The sequence below is a fragment of the Tyto alba genome, unplaced genomic scaffold (assembly GCF_018691265.1).
Source record: "Tyto alba isolate M040663 unplaced genomic scaffold, T.alba_DEE_v4.0 Super-Scaffold_22, whole genome shotgun sequence".
Taxonomy (NCBI): Eukaryota; Metazoa; Chordata; class Aves; order Strigiformes; family Tytonidae; genus Tyto; species Tyto alba.
The window spans coordinates 39490364-39517173 of NW_024881296.1; the positions used below are offsets into that span (position 1 = coordinate 39490364).

Genomic DNA, 26810 nt, shown 5'->3' on the forward strand with positions numbered 1-26810 from the left:
CAAGTATAGTCATTTTTACCCTAAAAGTAAAGCAGTTTCTTTTGATTTAGCCAACGTCACTTCAGCTTCATTTAAACTAGAATACGCTATTCCTATATGAGGTTGAGTACCCATCTGAAACTGTGTAAATTATTAATGTCATCATGAACTTTTTTCTTTAGATGAAGTCCCTAAGAAGAACTTTGACAGCATGTCACTGCTTGTGTTGAATTCCCTTCATGGTGCAAGTAAAAGTCTTCCTCGTTTTGAGCCAGCTGACTTGTGCTATTACACTGTTTGGATACAAATGTTTGTCAGGCAGCTACAAAACATTGAGTAACTTCACAAACACATTGAATTTCAATGGTCAGAGTGTATAATACTTTATTTTGTATTAGGTAACTAACGTATGGAGCTTCTGGAGTCCAGTCTAACTCTGTTCAAGCAGCAACAGCATAAGGAGGCTAAGACTGAAAGGAAGTGAGTGGTAAGTGAATATCATCATGCCTATTATACCTTATAATGTCATGCAGGTATTTTGCTGCAGTCTTCAGCAAGAAGCACATATTAGCTGTATGATAAGCTGTAGAAATCAATTTTGTATGTTAGTTCGAAGAAAGAAATTTCCAAACGGAATATGGCAAATGCTTGTTAAATGTGCTACACCACATGGCTACCTGACAAAATAGTATCCTTTTGTTACAACATGAAGAGGAGAAAAAAAATCAGAAACCATTTTTATTTCAGCATGTCCTAGGTTTATCCTCAGGGTGTTGTGTGTATATATGTGGTTAACATAAGCTTATTTTACCATTGGTTGTAACAATATAAAGACGTTTTTTATTAGCTACAAGGACCCAGCTTCCTGCTAGGTATCTCGAGGAGTAAAAATAACTTGATTCTGGAAACAAAGATCTAACCTCTATTTGAGCATGTACTGGTTTTGATGAGTGACACACAACATGTAGGCATTTATATAATTTAATATAATACTACATGTCCCAACATTCAGGGTTTCTAGGTGCTTTTAGAGACCCCAATAAATCAAGGAACCTTGGTCAAGACTTCTACAATGACTGTAAATCCCTAAATACCGGATTTTCACATCAGCTGAAGAAACAGTAATCTTTTCTGTAACTGATGCACATTCCCAGACTCAGATATATCAGACCTCAAGTTCTAACAAGTGTGAATCCCTATATAAATGCAAATATAAGAAGGATGTAGTTACTGGCTAAGCATAAATGTGATGTTAACTTTTTCTATATTTCTCCCTCCTGCGCAGCTGAGCTGAGGCAGGCAGATAGAACTGCTGGCAGCTCTTCAACCGAAACTCAATTCAGATGTCAAGCCCCTTTTGTATGAAACCACAACTGCTTTCACCTTGCATAGCTTGCCTCGAGTTTGGAAGAAGGAATTGCTACGCATACTGTGAGGCGCGCTTTGGGCTCCTCCGAGAGGGACCCCGAGCAGCACCAGTGCCACCAGGGCCCACGTCCCACCGGGCCCGGCCACCTCCTGCCTCGGGCACCTGTGGGGAGGGCGAGGGCGGCCGGGGGAGGCAGTTGAGCTCTTCACAAATAAGGGTAAAAAGGTCTTCCTTCTGGTCTTTATTGGCTTTTTTTTTTTTTTTTTTTTTAATATAAATAGTAAACAGTCGCACGTAACTCCAGTACTGAAAAACAATCCTAGAACCACCCCAGCAGAAACCTTTTGTTGTGGAGACCAGGAGACTGCGTGACTCCTCGCTGAGGGGGGAGCACGCGATGCGACACCCGCGCGCCCGCCCAGCCCCGCTCCTGCGCCGGGGAGCCGGGCCGAGGATGAGGTACCGGCCCCGGGGGAGGCGGCTGAGGGCAGTGGCCGCGGCTCTGGCGCTGAACAAGGGAAGGGCCCGCTGCTTTCCCGGCACGGGGCTCGGCCACCGAGGCGGCGGCTCCCCGCGGCGGCCGCCATGCGGTACCGGGCCCACACGGCGGCGGGGCGGGAGGCCCCCTCCGCGCATGCGCCAGAGGGCGCCGCTGAAGGGCGGGGACAGAGCCCGATGCCCGCCGGCGGACTGTACCACCGCGCGACGTGGGGGTGAGCGAGGAAAGAGCTTCCTCCAAGAACTCTCTTGACGGTGGCTCCGCGCTGGCTCCTTCCCTGGCGGCGTGTGTTCCAGCGAGAGGCCAGGGCAGGGCACACGCAGGCGAGAGCCCGCGCTTGCTCGCACGCCACCTCTCCGTCTCCTTCTCTCCCTCGCCTCCCCCGGCGGCGGCGGATTGGGCGCGCTCCGCCTCCTCCTCTCCCTCTTCCCCCCTCCCTTCCCTCCCCCCCCCCCCCCCGCCCCCCCCCCACCGCCGCTGCCGATGGTCGGGCCCGCTCGCGCTGCCCGTGGCCCGGCGTCGCGAGTTCCCGCTCTCCCGCCCCCTCCCTCCCTCCCTCCGTGCCGGCTCGGCGCTCGCCTCGGCCTCCCGCTCCCTCCGCCCGGCCCCGGCGCGGCGGCGGCCCTATGGCGTACAGTCAGGGTGGCGGCAAGAAGAAAGTCTGCTACTATTATGACGGTGAGCGGGGCCGGCGCGGGAGCGAGCGGGTGTGTGTGTTTTGGGGGTGGGGGGGGGGGAGCCCCTCCAACGGCTGCTGAGGGCGGCCTGTCCCCGTCCCCCGCCATGATGGGCACCCCACCCCCCCCCCCCTCATCCCGGCTCCACAACGGCCCCGGCCGGGGGTCCCCCCCGCCGCCTCTTCCACCTGCGCCGCCGCGCCCCGCTCCCGCCATCGGCGCTGCGCATTGAGCCCCCGGGGGGCACCGGGCGGAGGGGGGGGGGGGGGCGGGAGCGGGAGCTGCCCGGCCTGCCGCGGGCCCGGCGGTGAGTGCTGTGTCTCTATTGTTTCCCGCTCCCCCCCCCCCTCCACCCCCCCCCTCTACCCCCCCCCTCCACCCCCCTCCACCCCCCCCCTCCCTCCACCACCACCCCCCTCCCTCCACCACCCCCCCCCCTCAAAAAAAAAAAAAAAAAAAAAGTTGAGACACTCCCCTTCATCCGCTAAGCACAGGGGCGTTGGAGTCTCTGCCGTGTCTAGCTCCTCCCCTGCAAAAAAAAAAAAAAAAAAAAAAAAAAGTCTAGGCCATGTGGAGCTTCGGCACCTGGAGGTTCTTACGCTGGTGGGGCCTTCGCCGCCTTCTGGTTTTCTTACCGAGAAAAGTCTGGTGTGGGGACTCTGCCCCCCCCCCCCCCCCCCCAACCCAACGGTCGTGCGAGTGGGGGGGGGGGGGGTTGGCTTCCACGAGCCTCTCTCCTAGCAAAACACGGGAGTTGCACGCGTAGGTGTTTAATAATAGTGAAATTCGAGTTGCTTGCGGGCCTCCTAAGTTTGCACGCTTGTCTGAGGAGGACGCAGTAGCTTGGGACCTGCATTGTCAGTCACGTCGAAAAAGTACCTTAAAGCTTGTGTTTAGTTTCAGATATTGGCAGCAACTTGTTTCTGTTTCTGTTTGACCACAGCAGCGGGAACTTTTTGTTTTTTTTTCTTGAGCTTGCGTTTGATTTGCCTTTTTTTGTACTGGGAGGGTAAACTCGGCGGTCAGATTAGTTAAGAGATTTTATTTTTTTTTTTTTTTAATTTGCCTCCTATTGTAACGATCCTTTAAGTTTGTGTCTGAGACTGATACTGGTAGTAGCCAGGAAACGGAGGCTGAGGCTGTTTGGCCGTAGCGCTTTGGTGTTTTCATCATTTTGGAAGTGAAGATGAATGGGTAAACCCACTAAGATATCAAAGGTGTCTGTTGCTGTAGCAAATCTGCCATTCTTTAGAAATGGCAGATCTTGTGGGGCCTGTCTTGGCTTTTTTAGCACAGTAAAGGAGGCAGAGTGGTGGTTGCCGCCCCCTTCTCTTTGTTGCTAGCTCTGGTTCTTTGTTCAGCCTAAAGGGGAAAGGAGGCCCCTGTTAGGGATAATTTTGGTGAGGCTGGGATCTTACTTTTCCTAGGGAAGAGGAATCACTTTTCGTTTTGTTGAAGGCTGCAGTGTCAGTTTAGAAGCTTGCTTGCTGCAAATGTTTACCTGGTTTTGTTTTGTTTTTCTTTTTTTTTAATCAATATGCTCTTTTTTTTATTTTCTTTTTTCCTAAAGTCATGTGACTATAGTTTACTAGATATCAGTATCTTTAGTTTTTTTGTGATCCATGCATTTTGGTAGTCAGTGCTAGTATCAGGCTCCCTTTACAGCCAAAAAGCTATACTAGTGAAGAGGGAGAACAAACTGGAGAAGGAAGAAGTTTGGAGGTGGCAGGATAATGGCGACTTAAAAGGAGTTGTAGCTTATATGTGGCTTGAATATGGAGACTAGGATAAATGCAGTTAATAATGTAGAGAAAAGACTATCTGTTGTAAAAGCAATTTAAAAAAAAAATGTTTTCTATGTGACAGAAATTAACAGCTTTGGAATGTTTCTGATGTCTTATTTTTTTTTTTTTTATTGCCAAAGCCCACAGTTATTTTACACTTCTTTTGGAAACAGAGTTATTAGAAGAAATTTTAGAGTTAATATCTGCGGTAAATATTTCTAATGCTGATTTGTGGTTCATCTGGCAATTCTGAGTATTTTACTAACTCTTATACTGGTCTTGAATCAAAGCAAGGGGAGTGTTCAAAGCCTTAAATAACCCAAAACATGCAAAGATACGGCAAGCATACCACTGAGGTAATGGTATATCTCCAAGGATGTCATAACTAAGGCAAAAGACCATTTTTTGTCCTAATTGTCCCGCCACACATACTTACACTCTGTTTCTTTATAGACTAAAGAGTGTTGAAAAGTACTAGAAGCGTATATGCATATCTTCTGAGATGCAATAAGTTTCTACATGCTTTTTTGTGGAACTCGGTGTGATTGACATCTGAAGTTGCTTTTTTAAATTAGCCTGTCACCAAGTTTTCTTGGAGTGTATTGCTGTTAACGTTATCTGATAATTAACAGTTTTAATAGCCTGCGTGCTGTACCTGGAACCAATAAACTTTGGATAGACAAAGCTTGATTTAATTAATTTGCCTTGCTTGTGATTGTGCTCAGGTCAGGAATTTTGTTTAAATTTGAGCCAGTATACCACGGCAAGAACTAAAACCGTACAAGTTAAAATGCTTGAGTCATCTGAAATATTTTTAATAAATGCTTCTAGTCTTTATGTATATCTGTAGCCATAGTTCATCAAAGTCTGTTCCGGCACTGCTTAGAACCATGCTAGGTATGGAAAAACACTGTAACTTTTCTTTTAGCCTCTTGCCATATGTCTTCAGGTGGCTCAGGTAGTTCAGTAGCCTCTTCCAGAATGGGTGTGTGTTGTACAGTTGCCCGTAGCGATGGGGACAGGACCCAGATGGTCTTTCCAACTCTGTGCTCCTGTACAGCAAAGCACAGTTCTAGAGAACCACGCCGCAACTAGCATGGTTACACTTAATAGGTGTATTTATTCCATGCCAGTGCACTGGAAGTATTTTTTAGATTGCTGCTTGTGCATAATTTAATGGGGGTGTTCAAAAGGCTACTACCTTCATGAAAAATTGAGGAGATCTGCATCAGAATGTGGTTGGTTCCACCCATAAAGACGAGACTAAACCTGTTTTAATAGGGCAGGATGCTACTCAGACGTTAGCACTTCTAGTTTAAGTTAAATCTTATCTGGAGATGTGAGCTTTCACTGTAGTGTTTAATGGAAACTCATCAATGCTTTGCGCAGTGCCTTCCAAACGTGGAGGTGGTGTCCAACCTCTCTGCTCGGGGCTCAGAAGTCAGAACTTTGCTGGTCTTCTGCTGTCTGCTTAGTTTTGAAAACAAGAACAAAATCCCCAACCCTTCAGATGCTAGTGCAGTAGTTTTAGGCCTGTTTGAGTATCTGTTTATTGGACTGATTAGGCATTGATGAACTCTTTTACATTTATCTTTACATGACTTTACCTGTTAGTATTGCAGAAGTCAATCTAAATATAACTACTGCTATTAAGATTTTTTTTTTTTTCCACGTGGTTTCCATTGTAGTGGTTTGGTTTCTGCATTTATTGCAGTTCTGAAATACTTCATTATTTCATCCTAACAGTACTTAAGCAGAAATATGGTCAGTGTACACAACACTATCAAAGTTACAAAGTAATGTAACTTAGCATTTACAAAGTATCAAAAAAGATAAAATGTCATCTCTTGCCTCTTTGTTGGTGTCATTAAGACTGTTTCATAATGGTTTCATTTAAAGCTGTTATTTTTCTATATATCTTAGTAACTAAAGAGTCTGACATACTTTTGGGGGGACATAACCACTTTTGTTAGGTGGTTGTGTGCTTGTCAGACATAACTGAAGTTCCTTTAGGGCATGTAGCCTCTTGTATATTCCTATGTATTAGAATATTCAGCATCTGTAGAACTTGTTGAAATGTCAGAGAAGTGAGTGTCTAAAAGTTATGTTCATCAAAGGGAACATGTGAGTTTATCTTTATTCGATAGCTCTTTTTGGAATTTAGGTGAGTAACATGTATGAATTGAGAAGTATTACCCCTTTTTTTTTTTTTTTTAATATATTTGAACCCAGAACGTGACAGACATAACTTATTTTTCAGGTAGGTCTTCTGGTTGTGTATTGGTATCACATTTTGCATCACATGAACCATGCAGGGCAGTATATTTGTGCTAGCATCAAATTGGTGCGTGGTTCATTTCCTTTTGGTTAAGGACTCAACTTTTCAGAGGTTATGTTGTTACTTCTCAATGAGAGCCATTTAGCTGGTATTTTTACTGGTATAAACCAGTAAATCTCAGTCTTTGAAACCTCACTGTGAAAGATTGATTTGCCAACTTTCTGCACATGCTACTTTGCTTTTTTTCTCTTCACTTCATCTTTCAGTTACGTTCTTTTCTTTTGCACTTTGCACATGCACCCACACTGGTGGGTGATATAAAATATGCTTGTGACACTTCTGTGAGATTTTTACCTTCGTATTGACAAGTTGAGGCTCAGGTACTCATACAATCTGCAATACTAGTTTGGTGCACTTGGCCTCACTGTACCCGTTGCTCATACATACACATGCTTTAGCCAGAGTTAGTCTGGCACTATGTGCAGAGCTTTTTCGCTCCGTCAGTGACGGAGGAGTCCCATCCCTGCACACACCAGCTCTTGGTACACCTTGCTTTTCTCCCCAAAGTACTCCAGTAAGACTGTGATATATGAAGAAGAGATAAAAAGGTTTCAGGATCCGTGGATGAAGTGTTTGTACCAGGAAGGGCACCTTCTGCTTCACTGGGTAAAGGAGAGGAGAGACTTTGGACACCTGGGCCTTCGCCACAGGATGATGTCTCCAAGATGGGGTCCCCTTTGTGCTGTGTGATGCTGGCTGGAAATCAAGGTGCTAATGAAGAAAGAGGAACCTCTTAGAGTACCTTTTCCTTCCCTGCCAACATCCACATCGCAACAGTCCCTTGAGACTTAATGGGCTTTTTGTCCACATGTTTGAATTTATTTTTTTGTGAGGCTAATGCCAAAACTTTTTTTGTTGGTGATGCTAAGACCTTGAAAGATGTAAATGGTATTGCCTGTTGCTAAGGTGTATTGTATTGATATCTATTGTTAGTCATTACTACTGACCTCTAATATGAAAGGATCAATGTGCTTCTGCCAGATACTCACCCACAGATCTATTTGATTAAATGACCTCCCATTAAATTTACCAACTTACCAATTCGTTGTTCTCCTCTCTGGTAAAAAAAAAATAAAGTGAAAGTTAAAAAGTATGCTTTTTGATTGATTTTTTTTTTTTTTTTTTTTTTAAAAAAACTGCACTGCAGTAGTATGTAGAATATGCTTAATTTTGAATCTCTTTAATTGATTATTTGCGATATATCAAAGAATATGTTGCAAGTGCATTTGGGAAGCTTGTTAATGTGTTTTTTAAATCAGGGAAAATAACAGATCTTACGTTTTACATAAGATAGAAAAATCATTAATGATCTGCTTCCTTATCCATCAGCTTTCTGGGTAAAATGTCAGTGATGACTATACAAGCTGAAGTGGTTAAAACTGAAATGACCTGCTTAAAAAAAAAAAAAAAAAAAGGTATTAAATGCATACACATTCTTTAAGGCACAAATGCATTTGGAATGAAGTTTACTCAAAAGCATCATGTTACTGAAAGTCACTATTATCTTAAAAATGTCAAAATTTTAAGCTCACGCTAGCTTGAAACTTTCTAAATCTGGGACTTAACAGTAACTTCATAAAACAAAGTAGGGCTAGTAAATGGCTCGTTTCCATCTTCTGGTCATTAATTTCCAAGATCTTCCCTAAGCACCAAATTGTAAGATACTGTTTTGTAAAGTGTGTGGAAATGTTTTTTGCTGGTGAGGAGGAGTGTGGTTCTCTCTCTTAATACCTTTTGCTCTTGATCTGCATGTGACCAAAACTGCAGGCTTGCAGTAAGTATCTGCAGGACTCCAGGTCTTAGTAACTGACAAGAAGTACTAATCTTCCGTTTAAATACCTAAATTAGGCGTAAGTTTAAGTTCTTAACTTAATGCTAAATCTTGGTATTTCCATTGTTATGGGATGGCTAGGAGCTAGGTGTTGAGCAATTGTTTTTCTAGATAACTTCATCTTGCTTTACATTGGGTGATATCTGTTTTCCTAAGTGTCCTTACTCTCCTTCTCACATTGAAAGATTAATTTTTAGAATGCCTTGAGACGTAAAATCTTACTGTAATCCTTGCTTTTCTTGGTAGTTGGCGATGCTACTGCAAGCTGACATTTTCCCTTCCTCCTGAGCTGAAGCTAATGTTGAAAAGGTGAAACTAAGGCTGGTTTGTAGCGTTGCTGCTTCTTACCTCTGACTAACAAAATTTTAAAATAGTATGACATTGTGAAAATAGTGTTTCTTTCATTCCCAGTGGACAAGGCAGAGCATGTTTAAGGTTGTGAAAGAAAAGTAAAAATTTCCAGAAGGTAAAGTTCACTAATCCTACCAGGAAATAGGGTCAAAAAGAAGAGAGGTGCTATTGCAAAGAGTTGTTCTGGAATTCTCCAGCTGAAAACTGGACATACCTTTTAGGCTTGTCTGTTTCCAGAAACATAAGGACTACTAGTTCTGTTAAAATGGTTCATGCCTGGGGAATGTCAGTGTTCAAAGTGGAGGCGTGTATCTTCCAACAGTACCCAAGCCGGGGAGAAAACTTACTAGCCTGTGATAGCAGCCATTCTTTTCCTGGAAATGAGTTTCAAATTTGTTATCTTAATCATGTGTCTAGTTGCTCTCCAATTTGCCGGAGCGGGGCTAATCTGGGCTACCAGGTTCAGTTCGAGTACCGTGCACCTCGACCAGCAGGTGCCTGGGGAACGTTTGTGCTTGCAGTTGCAGCAATGGATCTGAAGCCAACTTCTGGAATGTAGCTGCTAGGGTTAGTGGTTAAGGACAGGCTGAGGACAATGGCTTAAAGTCAGATCCTGCAAAATGGTAGCTTTTACTACAGCCTCTGTCATGGTATAATGTGTCTATGTCATCAGTAGTTTCTACTCCCTTCTTAATTCCAGTTCTGTTTCCCATTATTTTTCAGTTCTGGCCCACTATTTCCTTTACTCTTCATTTGAAACCACACCTTGTAGGCATCTTTGCTCCCCTACTACTGTCTGCTTGTAGTGAAGGTGTTAGATTTGGCCTCCTTTTTGCCCTCTGCTTCTGGCATGCAACCTTTTATGGACAATTTTTTTCCCGTAACCTGTTTGAAATAGACAGCAATCCCTTCATTAGGTTGGTTGGCTTGTTTGTTTTTTTCCTGGAAACATACCCGCTTGCTTGTCTTCTGCAAATGATTCTTTAAAGTAGCAATGAAAAGTTATTTTGTAGTATGAATAGCTATTAATTTGTGTAATATTGACAGGTGATATCGGAAACTATTACTATGGACAAGGGCATCCAATGAAACCTCATAGGATCCGAATGACCCACAACTTGCTGCTAAATTATGGCTTATACAGAAAAATGGAAATTTATGTGAGTATAAGCAATAGAATGACCACTGAAACATTTTAAGTTATTTTTAAAGGGCTTCGTGTATTCTCACGCAAATAAATGGAGAGAAGTGGAAATAGAAAATGCTTAAACAGTGTTTTGAGAGCTCTCTGACTTAGAAGTGAAACAGTCTTTTATGACTGGTGAGGATTGCGGAGTGTTGTGTGTGTCTGGAAGACTAGAGAATTTTCACCAGTATTTTTACGATTAGGGGGGTGGGGTGTTGGGGGAACACTGGGGCAACTGTGCAAAGAATTAAGCTGTATACTAACAACAAAATAGCCCTTGCTTTTTTTTTTTTTTTTTTTTTTGTGCTACTCTCAGTTTAACTGTTCTCCCTTCAAAGTAGATTAGAGTTGCCAGTTTTAGCAAATTGCTAGCTGATTTTGCAGAGCACTCTCATTATTTCTGTAACTTGTTATCAGCGACCCCACAAAGCTACTGCTGAAGAAATGACCAAGTACCATAGCGATGAATACATCAAATTTCTCCGATCAATAAGGCCTGACAATATGTCTGAGTACAGCAAGCAAATGCAGAGATGTAAGTGTCAACATTAGGCTAAATCTGTGTGTGCATGCTTTGATGGTTAGCTTTAGAGGTATGAACATGGCTTAATGGTGTGGGTGGGTTAGAGAAATACTGTAATTAAAGGAACATGTGCCTGCTTTTAGCTACATTAATTTGGGGGCTTTTCTATTAAAAGCAGCCATCTTGGCAAAAGTGTTCTTTAAGCTTACGGAAGGATTTTTGCCTCCCCTTTCACAGAGTGTGTTCTAGATGTGAAATAATACTTTCTGTAGGCTTAATGCACAGATGGGACTTTGGTTGTGAGCTGTTTGCAAAAGTGCCTTAAATTCTGTTCCAGTGCAAAATCTTTCTGAAAAAGAATGGGGTTTAGAAGAGTGGAGAAGTAAAAATCAATATGTGGAAGTGTGTTTAAGACAAGAAAAGGAGTTACTCCTGTTGGAGTGAGATAGTAAAAATTGTAGCTGATTCACTGTTCATCCTTTCTGTTAACTTATTTCTCTAATTATAGGAATAGGCTCAAAGGACTGCTAGGAATGCAGTTTGACAGCTATTATATCAATTGAAAAGGCAGTATTGTAACCTTTTTATGATGCCTTATTCTCAGCAAATTATTTTTCCAAGTAATTGTGCGTTTCTTAACGTGACCTATGTTAATCAGCGCTTACTCAAAAATCTAAAAATGAGCTAACTTATTGTTAATGAGGACACAAAGCTTCCTGTGGAAACTAAAAAGAAAAAAAATAAAAAAAAAGGTAGTTTGGAGTCATCTTAGATTATGAAGACTTCACATTGTTTTCAGTGTTTAAAATTTAGCCTGACCAAAATGAGGTGTGGGGAGTAGTTAAAACGCTGTAAGTGTTCTTAACTGTTATCCATGCATATAGCAATGCTGTTGGAATGGTGTTTTTTAAAAGTAATGCATTTCTTACACAGTTAATGTTGGAGAAGATTGTCCTGTATTTGATGGCCTGTTTGAGTTTTGTCAGCTGTCAACTGGAGGGTCTGTTGGTAAGTATGGGTGGTTTGCCAGCTATTTTGTAGCTTTATTACATTTATGTTAGCAACTTAAAACTTTGATAGTATATTTAAACCTAGAGTAAATATAAGTTGTTGGTTTTTATAAAGAAATAATAATTGTATATCAGTTACTTGCTATGTCTCATATTTGACAGTCTATATCTCAGTATTGGTAAGAGGTCAGTTCTAGGATCAACTTAAAAAAAAAAAAAAAGATACAATTTCATGTAACGGATTTAAAGGCCTTCAGAAGTTTCTGACTACATTTCCTTTTGGTTTTGTGTATGTCTTTTTACAGCTGGGGCAGTAAAATTGAACAGACAGCAGACAGACATGGCTGTTAATTGGGCTGGAGGACTTCACCATGCCAAGAAATCGGAGGCATCTGGTTTCTGTTATGTCAATGATATCGTGCTTGCCATCCTTGAGTTGCTGAAGTAAGTTTATGATGGGAACAAGATAAAAGGATAGAAAGTGTCAAGTTGAAGTATTTAAATGTTTGAAGATACAGGTTCTGATTATTGTTTCGGTGAGTTTTCGTAGCCTATGTCGAACTTGTATAGTTTCAATTAAGAAAACTCCAAGCTCAGCCTGGTTTGGCTTCAGCAAGAAGTTTAAACTAAAATGCAGGCAAGCTAGTAAGGTGACTAATAGCAGATAGGTTTAAAAGAGATATTTAGAAGTACTTCTTTACACAGAGGATAGCAAACTATTGGAACTTGCTGCTACAAGAGGCTGAAGGAAGCAGACAGCAACAAGAGATTCAAAAAAGAGATTAGACATTATCATGGAGAAGAGGTCTGTAAATGGATGTTAAAGATCCTAGCAACGATGCACCCTGTAAAATGCCCTGTGCTGTAATTCCACATGGTGGGGAAGTACTAGGGTAGTAGACTTCAGAAAATGGACCTGTTTACATGCTTTCTGTAACTGTTAATCTCCTGTTGCTACTCCAGGGGACAGAATACTGGGCTAGATGGATCACTGCCCTGACCCCTTAGGGCAGTCGTTACACTCACAATCATACATCCCTTTGGTTTCCCAATATGCCTGCTTGTTTCTTATCATTTGAGTAGTTACTGAACCAAACAGGAATATTCAGGGAAGATCATGCACTGAGCTTCCTTGGATTGGTACATGAATTATTGTGGCTGTTATGACTAAATAATGAAATAACAGCTGTGCTGCTGTGACTGCAAAATAAAAAATGAGAGAACTGATGAAAAAGTGATCGTATAATTAACTTCAAGCAGTAATGCTTCACTAAAGTTTCAAATCCTGAGTGTTACTTGTACTGCCTCAGGGGACTGTATCCCTTCTAATAACACATCTCTTTTTACAAAAAACATCTTCTAGGTATTTGACTTGTGTGAATGGAGCAGCTGAGTCTGCTGGTGAGGGATGGGGGAAGCAGCTGTAATCTAGAAGTGTTTTTTAAAGATGGAAAAAGTTTCTAAAGACACTAACAAATACTTAATATTAACATATTAACTAATGAAATCATTTTAATGTACAGCATGTATTGAGCATCTGTCTCTACGGTCTAAGAAAAGCGATACGATTTTCTGTGGTCCAGTCTTGAACTTTTTTAGCCTAATGTGCATGTGAAGGAAGGAAACTTTCAAATAGTTAGAGATTATGTACCCATAGGAAACTGTCCTTTTTAGTGTCTCGTTAAGCTAAACATCTTAGCTCACCTGAAATTATGGCTGCTCAGACTCACATTCTATAGCAATATGCAAAGTATGGTGAAAATGCATCTTCTGATGTTGATGGACTTTGTTCTTTGCTGAACAACAAAGAATTTAAGGGATACTTAATGTTGTTTCCAATGCTCTGAGGCCTTAAATGTCTGGTTTCTTTATCCATCTCAAATATACTGATCTAAAACTTGCAGTATATAAAGAAACACTAAGCAGTAGTGTAATAATTTTATGCTAACAGTAAGTGTGATACACTTGGAAACAAGCGTGTGCCTGTTTTTGCAAGTTGCAGAGGTGAAGAACAAAAGTTGATGGAAAGTAAGTATTCACATTTCTTCTTTGTGGGCTTATAGAACATGGATTATTCCTGTTCCTGGCAGTGTGCTGTTTGAAGTGTGCACTACAGGTAATGATGATTTCTCATACGTTATTTTCTTTCTAGGTATCACCAAAGAGTGTTGTATATTGATATTGATATCCATCATGGTGATGGCGTTGAAGAAGCATTTTATACCACAGATCGTGTCATGACAGTATCATTCCATAAGTATGGTGAATATTTTCCAGGCACAGGGGACCTTAGGGTAAGGTTGAACGTGACATTTCATTAGGTGATAAATTCCCTCATATTCTCTTCCTTGTAGATACTGTTCTAGTACTAGGCTACAGTAACTTTGTCCAGTAATAGTATGCAGCAGTAAGTTTTCAGAAAGTATGTTAGTCTGGGGTGATAGATTTGTTGAAGAACCTTAAGAAAAAAAATACAAGATAGTGGGGAAGTATTCTCTTCTACACGAAGTCAGCGTCTTCACTTCTGGATAAATTGTCTGAAATTTTAGGTCAAATACATGATTAGTTCATTCAGATTTTTGGAAATGTCACTAGGAAGACAATGTGGTGTATTTATAATGATTATCTGTACATTTCAATGCTGCACATACAGTACCTGCTTGGAGATCATATGCCTTCAAAACTAATTTGAAATCTTAGGATAACTTCATGCCAAAACTTTAATAGTCACAGAGCTTCAGCTGCAACTTGAATTTATTGTGTTCTATTTGCCTAGTAACCCAGTTGGCTCAGTTTTGGAATATTTCTTATGTCATAAAGTGTGTTTTGAGTGCTTATAATGCTCGTTGCTGAAGAACTTAGCAATCTCCACAGGCAGTTGTGTACTGAGCCCTATAGCTAGCTTGAGGGATGCAGCGCTGGCCTGTGAAGAATTCTCATTTAAGCTGTTGTAGAATCTCTGGCAAAGCTGAGAATGGAAACGAGTTTTCCTGGCACTTCATATTAATTGTAAGTTAGTCATTCCTCATGTTATACTCTTGTCCATTAGCACAGGAAATTATTCCACTTCACAATTTGAAGGAGTATTTCAAGTATTAGGATTAATGTGTTTCTAGCTTCAGACTCTTAGATTAAGCCTTTTTTTATCAGAGGCAGTCCCAGATAAGTCATGCGTGTGGTACTAACAGCTCCGTACATTAGTTTGTACATACAGTTAGTAATTTTTTAAAAAAATTGTAGACAATTCTAAGAAGTTAACCTACAAAAGTGCTGCGTTGGGAAAGAATTCACTGTTTTCCTGCTCTCTTTAAACTGATTCGAGAGATGCAGATATTTGTGGTTCTGCCTATATTCCTGGAATGTGTGCTCCCCAGTGTGCTGGTGATTCCCAGAGGACACAGAAGTAAAGGAAAGTTGAGCTGTAAATCAGTGGGGTGCTAAGCATTCATTTCAGTGCTGTTGTTGGAGCTGAATGTTATTACGGTTGTTAGATTCTGTTAAACTGTGTTCTAAATTGATTTAGGTAGAACTGAGATTAGGCCTCGGTTTTATCCGTGTGGTTTAACTCGAGTGGCCACAAGGTGGTAGTGGTGCTTCAAAGAAAAAGCAGCTCAACTGAGGATGTTTGTCATGACAAGCTGTTGTTGCTGCATTTGGCTAGAAATTTTTTTTGAAGGGTTAGATATCTTGGCTTTTTAGAAACAGCACTTCCCGTTGACAGAAAAGTTTATGGACTCTTCACCTCACCACACCCAGGACAAAGAATTTAGAGATAACAGTTGAAATAAATAGCAGAATATTGCATGTTATTGTGGGGTTTTTTAGTTGTGTGGTGGTTTTTTTTTTTTTTAACAGTGTCAGTGACAAACAGTACTTCAGGCAGAGTATCTTTTATTCTGTGTTGCTAGCTAGTATTTTGAAATGAGCATTGCCTGCATACAGACTTCAGCAGGCTTTATTGCAATTATTACATCCCCGTAGGGAAAAAAAAAAAAAAAAATTAGCTTTTTCCTATCTCCAGAGCTTGCAAAGTTAATTGAACTGAAGGGAGAACTTATTCTCTGAAAAGTCAGTGTTCCTTCTGGAGGCCAGTATCGTGCTGCCCTACTTCTGCTCAACTTGATCTGCCATTGCTGGTTATTTACACCAACTTTAACAGCCAAATCTTTGTTTTTGTCACTGGGCTCCAATCAAGCTTTGTTTCTGCAATTCTTTAATTAGTTGGTCTGCTTTGCTGACTAGGTTATGCTTATTTGCTGCGGGAACAAATCATGTATCAGCTGATGGTTTTGTGATTGCAGCTGCATGGGTGTAGCTGAATCTCAGGGACATTGTGTAGTTCAGCTGCATTCATCCATTTTCTTTGTGAAGGTATTAGACAGTCTGAACTTCCAGTGGCCTTAGTAAGTTGCTTGACTTTCTACACATTTTAGATGATAGCACTAATCTTGTCTTGTATATACATCAATAGGTCAGCTGAGACTGCAGGGCTAGGTAGAGGCCCAGGTTCTGTGAGGTAATTTGATCTGTTGATGAATTGCCAGCTGCCAGAGTGCTATATTGTTTCTTTAGTGTTTATAACCAATGAAAGTATCAGTTACAGAAAACATCCCTTGAGTAGCTGGGGCTGGAAAGCAATTAACCTGGTCAGAGGGAATTTGTGTGAAGGGCTGGCTTTGCGATGTTTTAGGATGAGATGGATTTAGTGATTTCTTTTTTTTGTTTTGTTTTGTAAAATCTTGAAAGCAAGGCACTAATCACATCAGAAAAATCAGCATCTTAAAGCCTAGGTAATTCACTTTGGGAGATTCTGGATAACTGTCATGCTCCAAATCAGCCAGAATTGAGTTCAGCAGGGGTCTTCAGTGTCACTCATCTTGCAAAACTATGACATGTTAATTGTGTGCTGGAAGGGGAAGGGAAAAAAAAAAAAAAAAGATTGTGCCGATGCTGCATTGGGCCTTTCATCCCTGTCCCGATGTCCATCCATTCTCTCTCCCCTCAGTAAAAGATAGTTACTGGAAGAGACACGTTACTGATGCATTCACTGCCAAGGAGGCTTTGTTCAGGAGGAGGAAAAAGTCCACGACTCTTTCAGTAGCTAGTGTTGAGAAGTTTAGTATCTGTATCGCTGGGCCATTCTACTGGGGACTTCCTGAAGTGTGCTCCTTCTGCAGAGCTGCTGTTTGGTAATAGTTTCTAGCCAAACTGACCAGGTTAAATCTTACTGTCTTCCCCACTGCACCTTTATTAAAGTGTCAGAGAACTGCTCAGTAAACTGGATCAGTTTCTCTGTGCGTTGCTGATGAGCTAAAGGGGAGAAGTGGGAATGTGTGGCAAGGGGGGATCTTTAGGTTTTGAGCTGATCATCAAAGCAGAAGTGGATGGATTCGGGGTTTATTCACTCGATTTTTTTTTTTGGAAAGAGTTTTTTCTTTTAATGCATACGTTGTCTAGGAAAGCTGCTAAGATAGACCACTACAGTTCCTTCCTTGTCACCTGATGGACCTGGAAATAATCTGCAAGTTCATTTTTTTTTTTCTTCAGAACGTCTCATTTTCTTCAAGGGCACATATAAGTGGCCTCTGTTTGATTTTCTTCTCTCCCTTTTGCTGCAGCTAGTTCTTCATCCTATGTTTGGAGCAAACAATACAGCTTTAAAAACCTTTTTAAGTCTCATTCTTCTGTACAGGACTGAAAACATGAATATCACCATGCTCTTCTCAGTTTTCTTGCTTATTTTTGTTTAACCGATCAGTTTAGCCCAGTAAAAATAGTTACGTTTTGTTTTTTTATCTTAAGTCTTTGAATTAAAAAAATCAAGTGCACTTACTCCAAATTTAGTCTTGGTGTACAACTTTTACACCCCAAAACGATTTTATGGGAGAATGGGAACAAAGTAAGGTACTTGGACTCTTTTCCCTCACGGTCTTGAATAATGGGTTAATGGGTACAAAACAGTTCAGCAGACTTGTATGGACTTTTTTTCCGTAATGCCATCATGTGCTTCTGTGTTTGTAATGAAGTGTTTGTCATCTCTGCTTATAGGACATTGGTGCTGGAAAAGGCAAATACTATGCTGTCAACTTTCCAATGAGGGATGGCATAGATGATGAATCATATGGACAGATATTCAAACCAGTGAGTGCTTTTTATTTTTTTTTTTTTTTTTTCACTCTCTGCTCTGATGGTAGTTGCATTATGTGTATTGTTTCCTAACGTGAATTAGCGACTTACTGTTTTATGTTGATTATAGATTATATCCAAAGTAATGGAGATGTACCAGCCCAGTGCTGTGGTATTACAGTGTGGAGCAGATTCGCTGTCTGGTGACAGGCTGGGATGCTTTAACCTTACTGTTAAAGGTAAGCAGAAAAGCGTTTGCTTGTTGTCTGTAGCTTTTTATTTAGTAGAAAACTCTACCCTTCCTACTATTTTTCAAGCCACTTGCATGATGAGGACCGGAGTCAGAAAGATTTTGTTCATTGCTATGATTAATCACCTCTTTCTTTGCTATACAGGAATGGCTAAAAGAAACCCAGAAGTTACCTCTTTCTTTCTGTCCATCTAAAAAGTTAAGCGGCTTGTTTTTCCATGTTCTTCCTAGACACTCAAGTGATTCCCTTTCTCCTATGCACAGGCTTTCCATAGCTTTCCAGCAGCGTTCTGGAATGACAGGATGACAGCAGTCATCCTACTGCAGCACTTACTATGACGGGCGTATAGATACCAAAACTAGTGGTTCATTTAGTAGGACTACAGCTACTAAACATCAAACACCAAGTTGGGCGTAAAATAGGTATTACTGAAATGAGAACACTCCGTGCATTGTTAAATTTGTAGTGGTGTTTGTTATACTGAGCCTTATGCTAACGTTCATTTTTATTAACTTTTACAGAATTAATTTATTCTAGTACTGCTTACATTTCTACCCAAAATCCTGATTCTCAAAATTGGGATGAGGTGTTAATTTATCAAACAGAAATACTATTATTAATAATAAAACGAATACTGATTTAAAAATAGTAAATATTATTTAAGTGATAAAATGTCAAATATATGTTGAACTTTTGTTAAACCTTAAATCCAACCTGGTTGAATCATTCGTTTTCTTGGTTTTGTGTTTTCTTAATGAGGCAATTAGAGTTTTGTAGGCAACAAAATGCAGTACAGTATCTGTTGGGTCTGCAGTGTTTCAGGGTTCTTTTCTTGGTTTGCACCAGGTGGCAAAGCTACTTCAGTTGCCCATACAGCTCAGATTTTTTTCCATCTTGCATATCTTGGAAACCAAGAGAGCTGCTGCCTCCTCCAGATGCCTTTCAGTATGCTGTGTCTCCCTGGAGTGTGTACTGTCTTGGCACCAGTTCACTCTGTAAGCAAGACTTAGCAACCTCTAATACAGGTTCAGATTTAGAAGTAGAAAGGGCCGAGTACTGATTAGCTGCTTTCCCTTCTTCCCCCATTGCATTTGACTGAGAAATTCTCCCTAGATCTGTCACTGTGGTGACATCAGTTAAGAAAAGACAAAACACTAAGCATTCTAAAAGCATTTCAGAACAGCAGCAGTAGACCTTCATACAAAGTCTCTGAAGACTGGGGTGGATAATGTGCAGTGTATTTTGTACATTTCTTATCTGTAGGTGTTGACTTCTTGTGAGGTTGTACTTGGCTCTAGGGGGAGACAGTTCTCTTTTACTTGAATCGATTCAGTTCTTACTTGATAAGTGTGACTGTGTATGTCTGATTAAGTATATTATACGTGTTTCTGTTGAATAAATATTTTGCATGTATTGTCAACTCTTTTTGTGTTTGACAGGTCATGCTAAATGTGTGGAAGTTGTAAAGACTTTTAACTTGCCACTGCTGATGTTAGGAGGAGGAGGATATACGATTCGTAATGTTGCTCGATGCTGGACGTATGAAACTGCTGTTGCCTTAGATTGTGAAATTCCTAATGGTAAATATTAATTCCCAAATTAATATTTTATTAAGAAATAAGCATGGGAGGGTTTAAGTGAGCAGATAGCAAATATTTCTGTAGTTAACTGTAATGAATCAATTTAGAATGAACTGTGTAGAAAGTTATTGTTACGGTTTAACCAATAAATTTTCAGTAGCTTATTCACTAAATAAACATAAGCATTTGGGGCTTTTTTTTTATGCCTTATCAAAAGCTTTACATGATTGGATCGTTTTTGGAAAATTCAAAGCATGTAAAACTTGCGGAACCTTACGTGTAACTCGTTTTAATATGAATGTCATCAGTATAACAGAATATATACTGCCTTCTGATTGTAACAGCGTAGACCTGTGGAAGTTGGGCACCACGGACATGGTATTCATAAGAAATGAATGAGTATGCAAGTGTCCATTTTAGGTAGTAAAGTGTTTCCTCATTGTATCTATGACTTAAAAGTAACTCGAAAGTATATTGACTTCCCCTCTTCCATTTGACTTGATTATACAAGCTATCTTAAAAAAAAAAAAAAAAAAGTCAAAACTGAAAAAAGCAGCAGTAGACTTCTTTCCAATAGTTGAGTAGTGAAGTAATTTCTCTGAGGAAGCTTCCCAAAGATCCTACACTCCCTTTTGTTCTGGCCAAATATGCTTCTGGACATGTTCTTGGAACGCCTTTTTATAAAATAGTTATTTGGACTGGTTTGTTGCAGATTAGTCCCTGGCAGTTTTCCTGTTGGACTGCAACTTTTGCTGATAACCTTTTGCTATTCATGTATCTCATGCTGGATTCATGGCGTTTCTGTCTGCTGTGAGTGGATTGCTGCTCTCAGTGAGAAAAGAATATTTGGACAGTACCTTACAGGATGTATATTTTCCATTTTGCAGGCCAATATATATTCTTTGTCAACCAAAGCTTTTGAAGAGACAGTAGTATTTCCTTACCTTGGGACTTTTCTTTCCGCTAGCATGTCCCATTGAATGGATATGTATGAAGGTTTTTTGATTTATTTTTTTTTTTTTTTTTAACATTCCTCTCGACTTTGTGGGTCCCTGTCACCTTTAATCTGTTCTAAGCAATAGCAGTGCATTTCTAAATGTTGCAATAGCAACTTAATCTCCCTGTTACCCACCTAACAAGATCTGTCACCCTGTAGTAATCATAAGTGAGGAAACAAGACAGAGGGTTCAGTGAAAATTGGATTCCAGGGTTCTGCTGTTACTTCATCTGGGAAGGTACAGTGATACTCGATATGAAGTGCTACCATTTTCCTGGATATGAAGTCGTCTTCAACTTCATTTTGATGATGAGAAATTCCAGTCAGGGGACTACTGTGGGTGCAAATACAAAAAGCAGGGGAAGGGGAAACATCCAGACGTGGGCCTCACTGAGCCACTGTCCAGCGCCGACCGTGGATGTCAAACTTGCTGCGATCTTCAGCCTCCTAGTACGTGTGTCATGTTTTACTGAAGTGAGCCAGGCTCGCTGAAACCCTTCAGATCGGCTGTAAGAAATCATCAATCGATCCTCTCTTTTCTGCAGAAGTAACATTTTGAATTATTATATCCAATTTGTTACTTACGTTGTTCCAGTGTGTGTTCTAACGTGACTGGAGTAGGACCTGCTCTTGCTTTTTGTATTTTACCAACAAATTTAAGTTCATCTATTGAATCATTTAGAGGAAGAACACTGAACAGTTCAGTCAGTACTTAAGTACTGCTTACCGGAATGCTTCAGGTTTGACAGGTCTTAACTGAAATCTTGTCAAAATATTAGTGCTGTATTTAAAATGTTTAAAATATTTTTGGGCTCACAGAGTTGTCTTTTGTGTTTTGGTTCATAGAGTTGCCATACAATGACTACTTTGAGTATTTTGGACCAGACTTTAAGCTTCACATTAGTCCTTCGAATATGACTAACCAGAATACGCCAGAATATATGGAGAAGATCAAGTAAGTAGTGATTAACTTATCTGCAAAATAGGTCACGCGGATCGCGTTTCTCCAGAGGTTTAATTGTTAGAGGCAGTTTTGAAAACTTGATGCCTTTCTGTTACACACTGAAAATAAGTCTGAAGAGATTTGACGTGTTTTTCATTCCTGTCAGAAGAGGGACTTTTTAGAAGTCTGCTCCTCCAGCAGTATGTATGTTCATGAAGTCCTATGACTATAAATATGAAAATTTAAGACCCAGCTTGGATTTTTACTTTTTCCAGCAACTAAGGAGATGACTGTTTTACTTGGCTTCCCATTCTAATTTTGTAGAAAGTTTATCCTGCCAGGAAAGAAGCTGGTATGCTGTGATGAGTAGGATTTCTAATTCTCGGCTCCACATCTAAACATAAACGGAGATCGTCATTCTTTGTAGCTGTCAGCTGTAAAAATAAAAGTCACGTGTGAGCTCGGACATCCAGAACTGTGGAAAGATGGTGGTATGTGTGCAGGCAGTTGACTGTGGTTTGACAAATCCACAAGGTTTGAGAAGTGCTCATTGCCAAGCTAGAGGGGGCACGTGTCTTTAGCCTGTGCCACTTTTGAGACTTAGTTTATTCCTCCTCGCATCCTGAATTTTTGATTGTAAACAAATCTTTTACTTCGGGGATGGAGTAATGCATACGTACAACCAGTTCTGTACTTGACTGATAAGAGATAAGTGGTTAGCCTGAAGTAGTCTTTGCTTACCGTGGCTTGTCCCTGCTCTGGGTTTAAAGGAATAAATCCCCACCCCTGCCCCGAGTTTAACAGGCTATTAACGGTGCACAGGAATTCTTTTGGTTACTAAAAATAGCTGAATAAAGATGTGAAACTAGCTGTATAAGTTTGCCAGTACTGCTGTAACCTGTAAAACTGGCAAATAGCAAAAAAACACCACAGCAGTTAAAATACTAATTTTTGAAGTGGTTGGTGTGTAGACTGTGATTGGTGTTCGTAACACAAATACGTAAGTCACCATCAGATGAAAGGGGTTTTAATTTTGAATAATGTGCAAGGGGAAAAAAAAAAAAAACACCTCTTTTTCATTGATGTAATCCTCCAGAATATCTCCGTAGTAGTGTAGTGCTCCAGCTGGTGATCTGCCAGGCTGCTCGCCGTGTATTGTGTGTCGCTGAGCTCTCGTGGTGCGAGTAGGCTGCCGAGCTTGCTTGCTCCTTAACACATCCCTGGGCACAGATTGTGTGTTTTCTGTTGACAGAGATACAATCTCACGTCCCCATGCTAGCACCCACAAGAAGAGCAATGACCCCTCCTTTCAGAGAATCCTCCGGCAGTTAGCTGTATGCTTTCCCCTGGACCTGACTTGAGGGGACTCCCTGGCTTGGCAAAACTGCTTTGCCAGATCACGCGAGTTGAACAGAGGCAAATACTGTAAGGATTCAAAGAAAAGCAACCAGTTGCTCTCTAGCTCTTCAAATTGTGCAGAGGGATATTCAGTTAGTTGTTACAAGTGCTGATATTTGACACTTGCCAGACCTTTCTCTCTACTTGTGCTTCTTTGGAATGATAGTTTTGAGTCCCAAGAGAAGCCCAGTGCCCTTCCTGTTCCCGCACTGATAGTTCTGAGTCCCAAGAGAAGCCCGGTGCCCTTCCTGTTCCTGCACGTGGTGCTCTGGAGTGTGGGGTTCATCGCATCAGGTTGCTTAGACAGGAGAAAACTTCTCTCTTTTCTCCCTGAAACAGCCAACAAGGGATCTTGTCCAGGCGGATCACTTTTGACCCCGATGTCATTGCTGCACACAGTTGGGAAGCCTTCGTGCTTTCAAGCACCTGACTGTCTTTCTAAGAAACTAGAAGGTAGTTTATTATCCGACTTGGTACTCTAGCTTGTTACAAAGGGAGTAATACCATCACTCGGTTCAGCCCAGGTGGGCAGTGCTGACCTTACGGGGAACTGGAGATTGAAGCTGACTGAAGTAAGTGTTCAAAAAGTTCAGAGAAAATGACGTTCAAGTACACTGCGCATACTAAGGATCTGTTGGGGATGGCAAGCTTGCTGAACTTGGCATACCTTCTGGGTTTTTTTGTAGTTTGTTTTGTGCTTTCCAAGTGAAACAATGACTCTAAAGCAAAGCAGGTTAACCTTGAGTGCAGAGGTTTCCGAGCTGAATCCAAAATCCAAGGAAACGCTACCTCTGTGTAGTAATAACTCTCCCTGGCTTGCAGGCAACGCTTATTCGAAAACTTGCGCATGTTACCTCATGCACCCGGTGTGCAGATGCAGGCCATTCCCGAAGATGCTGTTCATGAAGACAGTGGAGATGAGGATGGAGAAGATCCAGACAAACGCATTTCTAGTAAGCAATACCTTTTCACGCTGGAGCATGAGCAGGGTCTTTTTCGATGTAATTGTTCAGAACGGTCCTCCTAGTCGTGCAGTATTGGAAGGCTGGGAGTTCTGTTCCCCGAGTAAAACGTTTTGACGCTGGTCTGCCAGTTCTGCTGTTCTTAAGGTGGCACCTGGGCACAAATCTGAACCTGTTAAAGGGGTCTAAGGGAGTGCTGGAGGAACTTGGTGTTTTGAGTCTTAGGAAACAGGCCGGCTATTTCAAATCTAAAATAGATACTCCAGAAATCTCTCCTGAATTTTAACTGAAGGAGTAGAGGACTTCACTTTTTTTGTGAATACCACAAAACGGGAGCTGTGTTCCTCCTCGACGTAAAGTGAGGTGCTGTGTTTTCAAAAATACTCTTTTATTTGCTTTTTTGTTGCGAGAGAGAGAGAGAGGTGGTTTTCCACCCTTGCAACACTCCCCTTTACTTCACTTTATTACCATTAGCCTTTGTATGGACAGCGAGTAGTTCTTCAGCTATAGCTAAGTTTCCTGCTACATTTAACCTTTTTTTGACAGTGATTGGGGTAATTCTGTAACCTCGGTGCACTGCCCATTTCTGAACTGTTGAAACTGTAATGTTTTCTCCCATGGTTTAGTTTTCAGTATTTTGAAATTCATTTGATACACGTTAAAATGTTCTCACCCTCCCCCTGTGTGTCTCTAAAGCTGTTTTCAGAAGTGATTGTGAGAGTCCTACCGTATCTTGAAAGACAGTATTTTTATCCATAATTTAGTTCATCGACATTGAATTGTTATAGTGTATCATTATGCATTCTTAATTTGATAGTTCTTTTTTTACTAGGCCTGTTGTAGTTGGACTTCATGCTCAATTAATTTCATGACTCTGAATCCTAGTTCGAGCATCTGACAAGCGCATAGCCTGTGATGAAGAATTTTCAGATTCTGAAGACGAAGGGGAAGGTGGACGACGAAATGTTGCAGATCATAAGAAAGGAGCAAAGAAAGCCAGGATAGAGGAAGACAAAAAAGAGACGGAGGACAAAAAAGCAGGTAGAACTCTGGTGTAATTTCATCCTGTGCTTTGGAACTGCACATGTCAGTTCTGCCAGGAGAAAGATGCCTTTTCTGTTAACTGTTAATTAGCTGTTGAGATGATGATTTATTTCTTCCATCATATTTAAAGCATCTCTTAAATCAACCAGTTTCAAGATACAGCTATTCACACCAGAACAGTATTTTCAGTCAAGCGTTATTGTTGCTTCCCCACAAGGTTGAAATCTTAGGGCCAGGGAGTTGTATAGCTTAATGAAAATAGGGAAAAAAAACAGTTCTTGCTTTAAATACAGAAGAGAAAGAGTTTGTTCCTGTTTGCTTTTGTGGGGTGAGCCAACCACTTTTCTCTGAAACAGAAGCCGGGTAGGGTTCTGGGGGCGGTGGTGTGTTTCCAAGGACTCTTGACATTTCCAAGAAGAGAGGCTGCATCTTTGGGCTACAAGACGACCACAGGATGCTCAGGGGAGATCCGGGTCTTCTGACGGCGTGCCATCCATAGGGCCAGTCAGGGGAGGCTTGCCCTGAGGTATTGCGAGTCGCTTGGCCTTGTGTCCAGATCACTCCTCTGGGTGGAAGCGTTCAACACTCTGTTGGTGTATAACCAGTGACCTCTTTTAAAAGGTAGCTCCCCCTGGCTAGGGGTATATACAAAAAAGCTACAACTCGGTCGTGCTTTTTTTTCTTCTGAAGTATTTTAAGGCTTTCTAGCATCTTTTGGTATATGTAAAAATCTTGTTATTTTTCAGATGTTAAGGAGGAGGATAAATCCAAGGACAGCAGTGGTGAAAAGACAGACGCCAAAGGGTAAACACTAATTAATCAGTAATGAATGTCACCTTTTTGAAGAGTGTTTATTCAATCAATACTTCATGATACTTTAAATTCTGTAGAGAAGGCTTTCAGTTCCTCACGATACTAGAAGTATTTAAGACCCATGGCAGTAGTAATTCAAAATTGCATTTCTAACACCCTTAATCAAACAACTGAAACAACTTAACAGTTTATTTTTGCCTTTATACAGAGCAAAATCAGAACAGCTCAGCAATCCCTGAACAAAAGATAGCCTCTCATCAGTTGCAGAACATAATACTAGAGTTGGAGAATACCTAAAAGAAGAAAAGTTTTCGTATTGAGAGAGACTGCTGATTTCATTTTGTACTATTTGGCATGGACCGTATTTATTTTCAAACGGCTTTGTTCTGGTTTTTGGCAAGTTGTATTGTGAGTTTTCTAATTATGAGGCAGAAATTCCTTTCTTCACCATGCTTTATGTAATAGTATTTAAAAATGGATGTGAGTTATTATGTTAAATGTCTAAACCGATCTATTAAAGTAATTTGCCTTTCCTGAGCTGATTTTACCTTTTTTGTAATTTTATCTTTATTAAAAAAAAAAAAATCTTACTTGGTTGTCTTTTGTCCATCATTGAACTACAAGGAGGAGAGACTCCGTGTAAATGAAGCAGACGTATCTATGAGTAGCCAGTGGATTTAAATGAGCAGCCGGCGATCACACGAGTTGAACTGTGTTGCTTCCATTGACTCCACACATTTCAGTGGCTTCTGCAAGGGGTGCAGGCACATAGAGGGGAGTCTGAATACGTGGGATTTGAACCAGCTGGGTTAGTAGCTGAAGAGATGTTGGAGTAAAGTGGTTGTACGCGCTCACATTTTAATGTCAAGGTCTAAAACTCTGCAGTCACGTGCCTTGTACCGTCCAAGAGCCATTCCCACCATCAATCTACCCGACAGACCGATTCAATTGCTGTTCATTAAATTGGTATCCGGTCATCTTTCAGAGCTTGCAAGGTAGGAAGTGAAAGTTTGGGTTCAGCTTAGAACCCGTTCTGTTTTTTTCCACAACGATGAGCAACATAAAACTTTGTCCACCTTAAAAAGGAGAAACGTTTTATTGCCTGCCGCCGCCTTGGATTCATTAGGTGGCTCTGGTGCCTGAATTGAA

At 41.0% G+C, this 26810-nt stretch overlaps 1 protein-coding gene across 1 annotated transcript; it reads left to right on the forward strand.

Moving 5' to 3' along the window:
• The first annotated feature begins 2310 nt into the window (after positions 1 to 2310).
• On the forward strand, positions 2311 to 26251 carry HDAC2 (histone deacetylase 2). Its single transcript, XM_033001991.2, has 14 exons — positions 2311 to 2525; positions 9876 to 9988; positions 10432 to 10549; positions 11471 to 11545; positions 11853 to 11991; positions 13700 to 13841; positions 17596 to 17688; positions 17804 to 17912; positions 19364 to 19504; positions 21348 to 21456; positions 23665 to 23795; positions 24690 to 24845; positions 25595 to 25652; positions 25870 to 26251. The coding sequence occupies exons 1-14, from the start codon at positions 2474 to 2476 to the stop codon at positions 25898 to 25900; spliced, it is 1467 nt and encodes a 488-aa protein (XP_032857882.2). The 5' UTR covers positions 2311 to 2473; the 3' UTR covers positions 25901 to 26251.
• The last annotated feature ends 559 nt before the right edge of the window (positions 26252 to 26810 follow it).

What these genes read in the sequence shown, in the direction of transcription:
- HDAC2 (XM_033001991.2), top strand. Translation starts at nt 2,474, where the DNA reads ATGGCGTACAGTCAGGGTGGCGGCAAGAAGAAAGTCTGCTACTATTAT. An exon ending in AGTCTGCTACTATTATGACG is followed by an intron (nt 2,526 to 9,875) that starts GTGAGCGGGGCC and finishes TAATATTGACAG; the next exon opens with GTGATATCGGAAACTATTAC. An exon ending in GAATATATGGAGAAGATCAA is followed by an intron (nt 21,457 to 23,664) that starts GTAAGTAGTGAT and finishes CCTGGCTTGCAG; the next exon opens with GCAACGCTTATTCGAAAACT.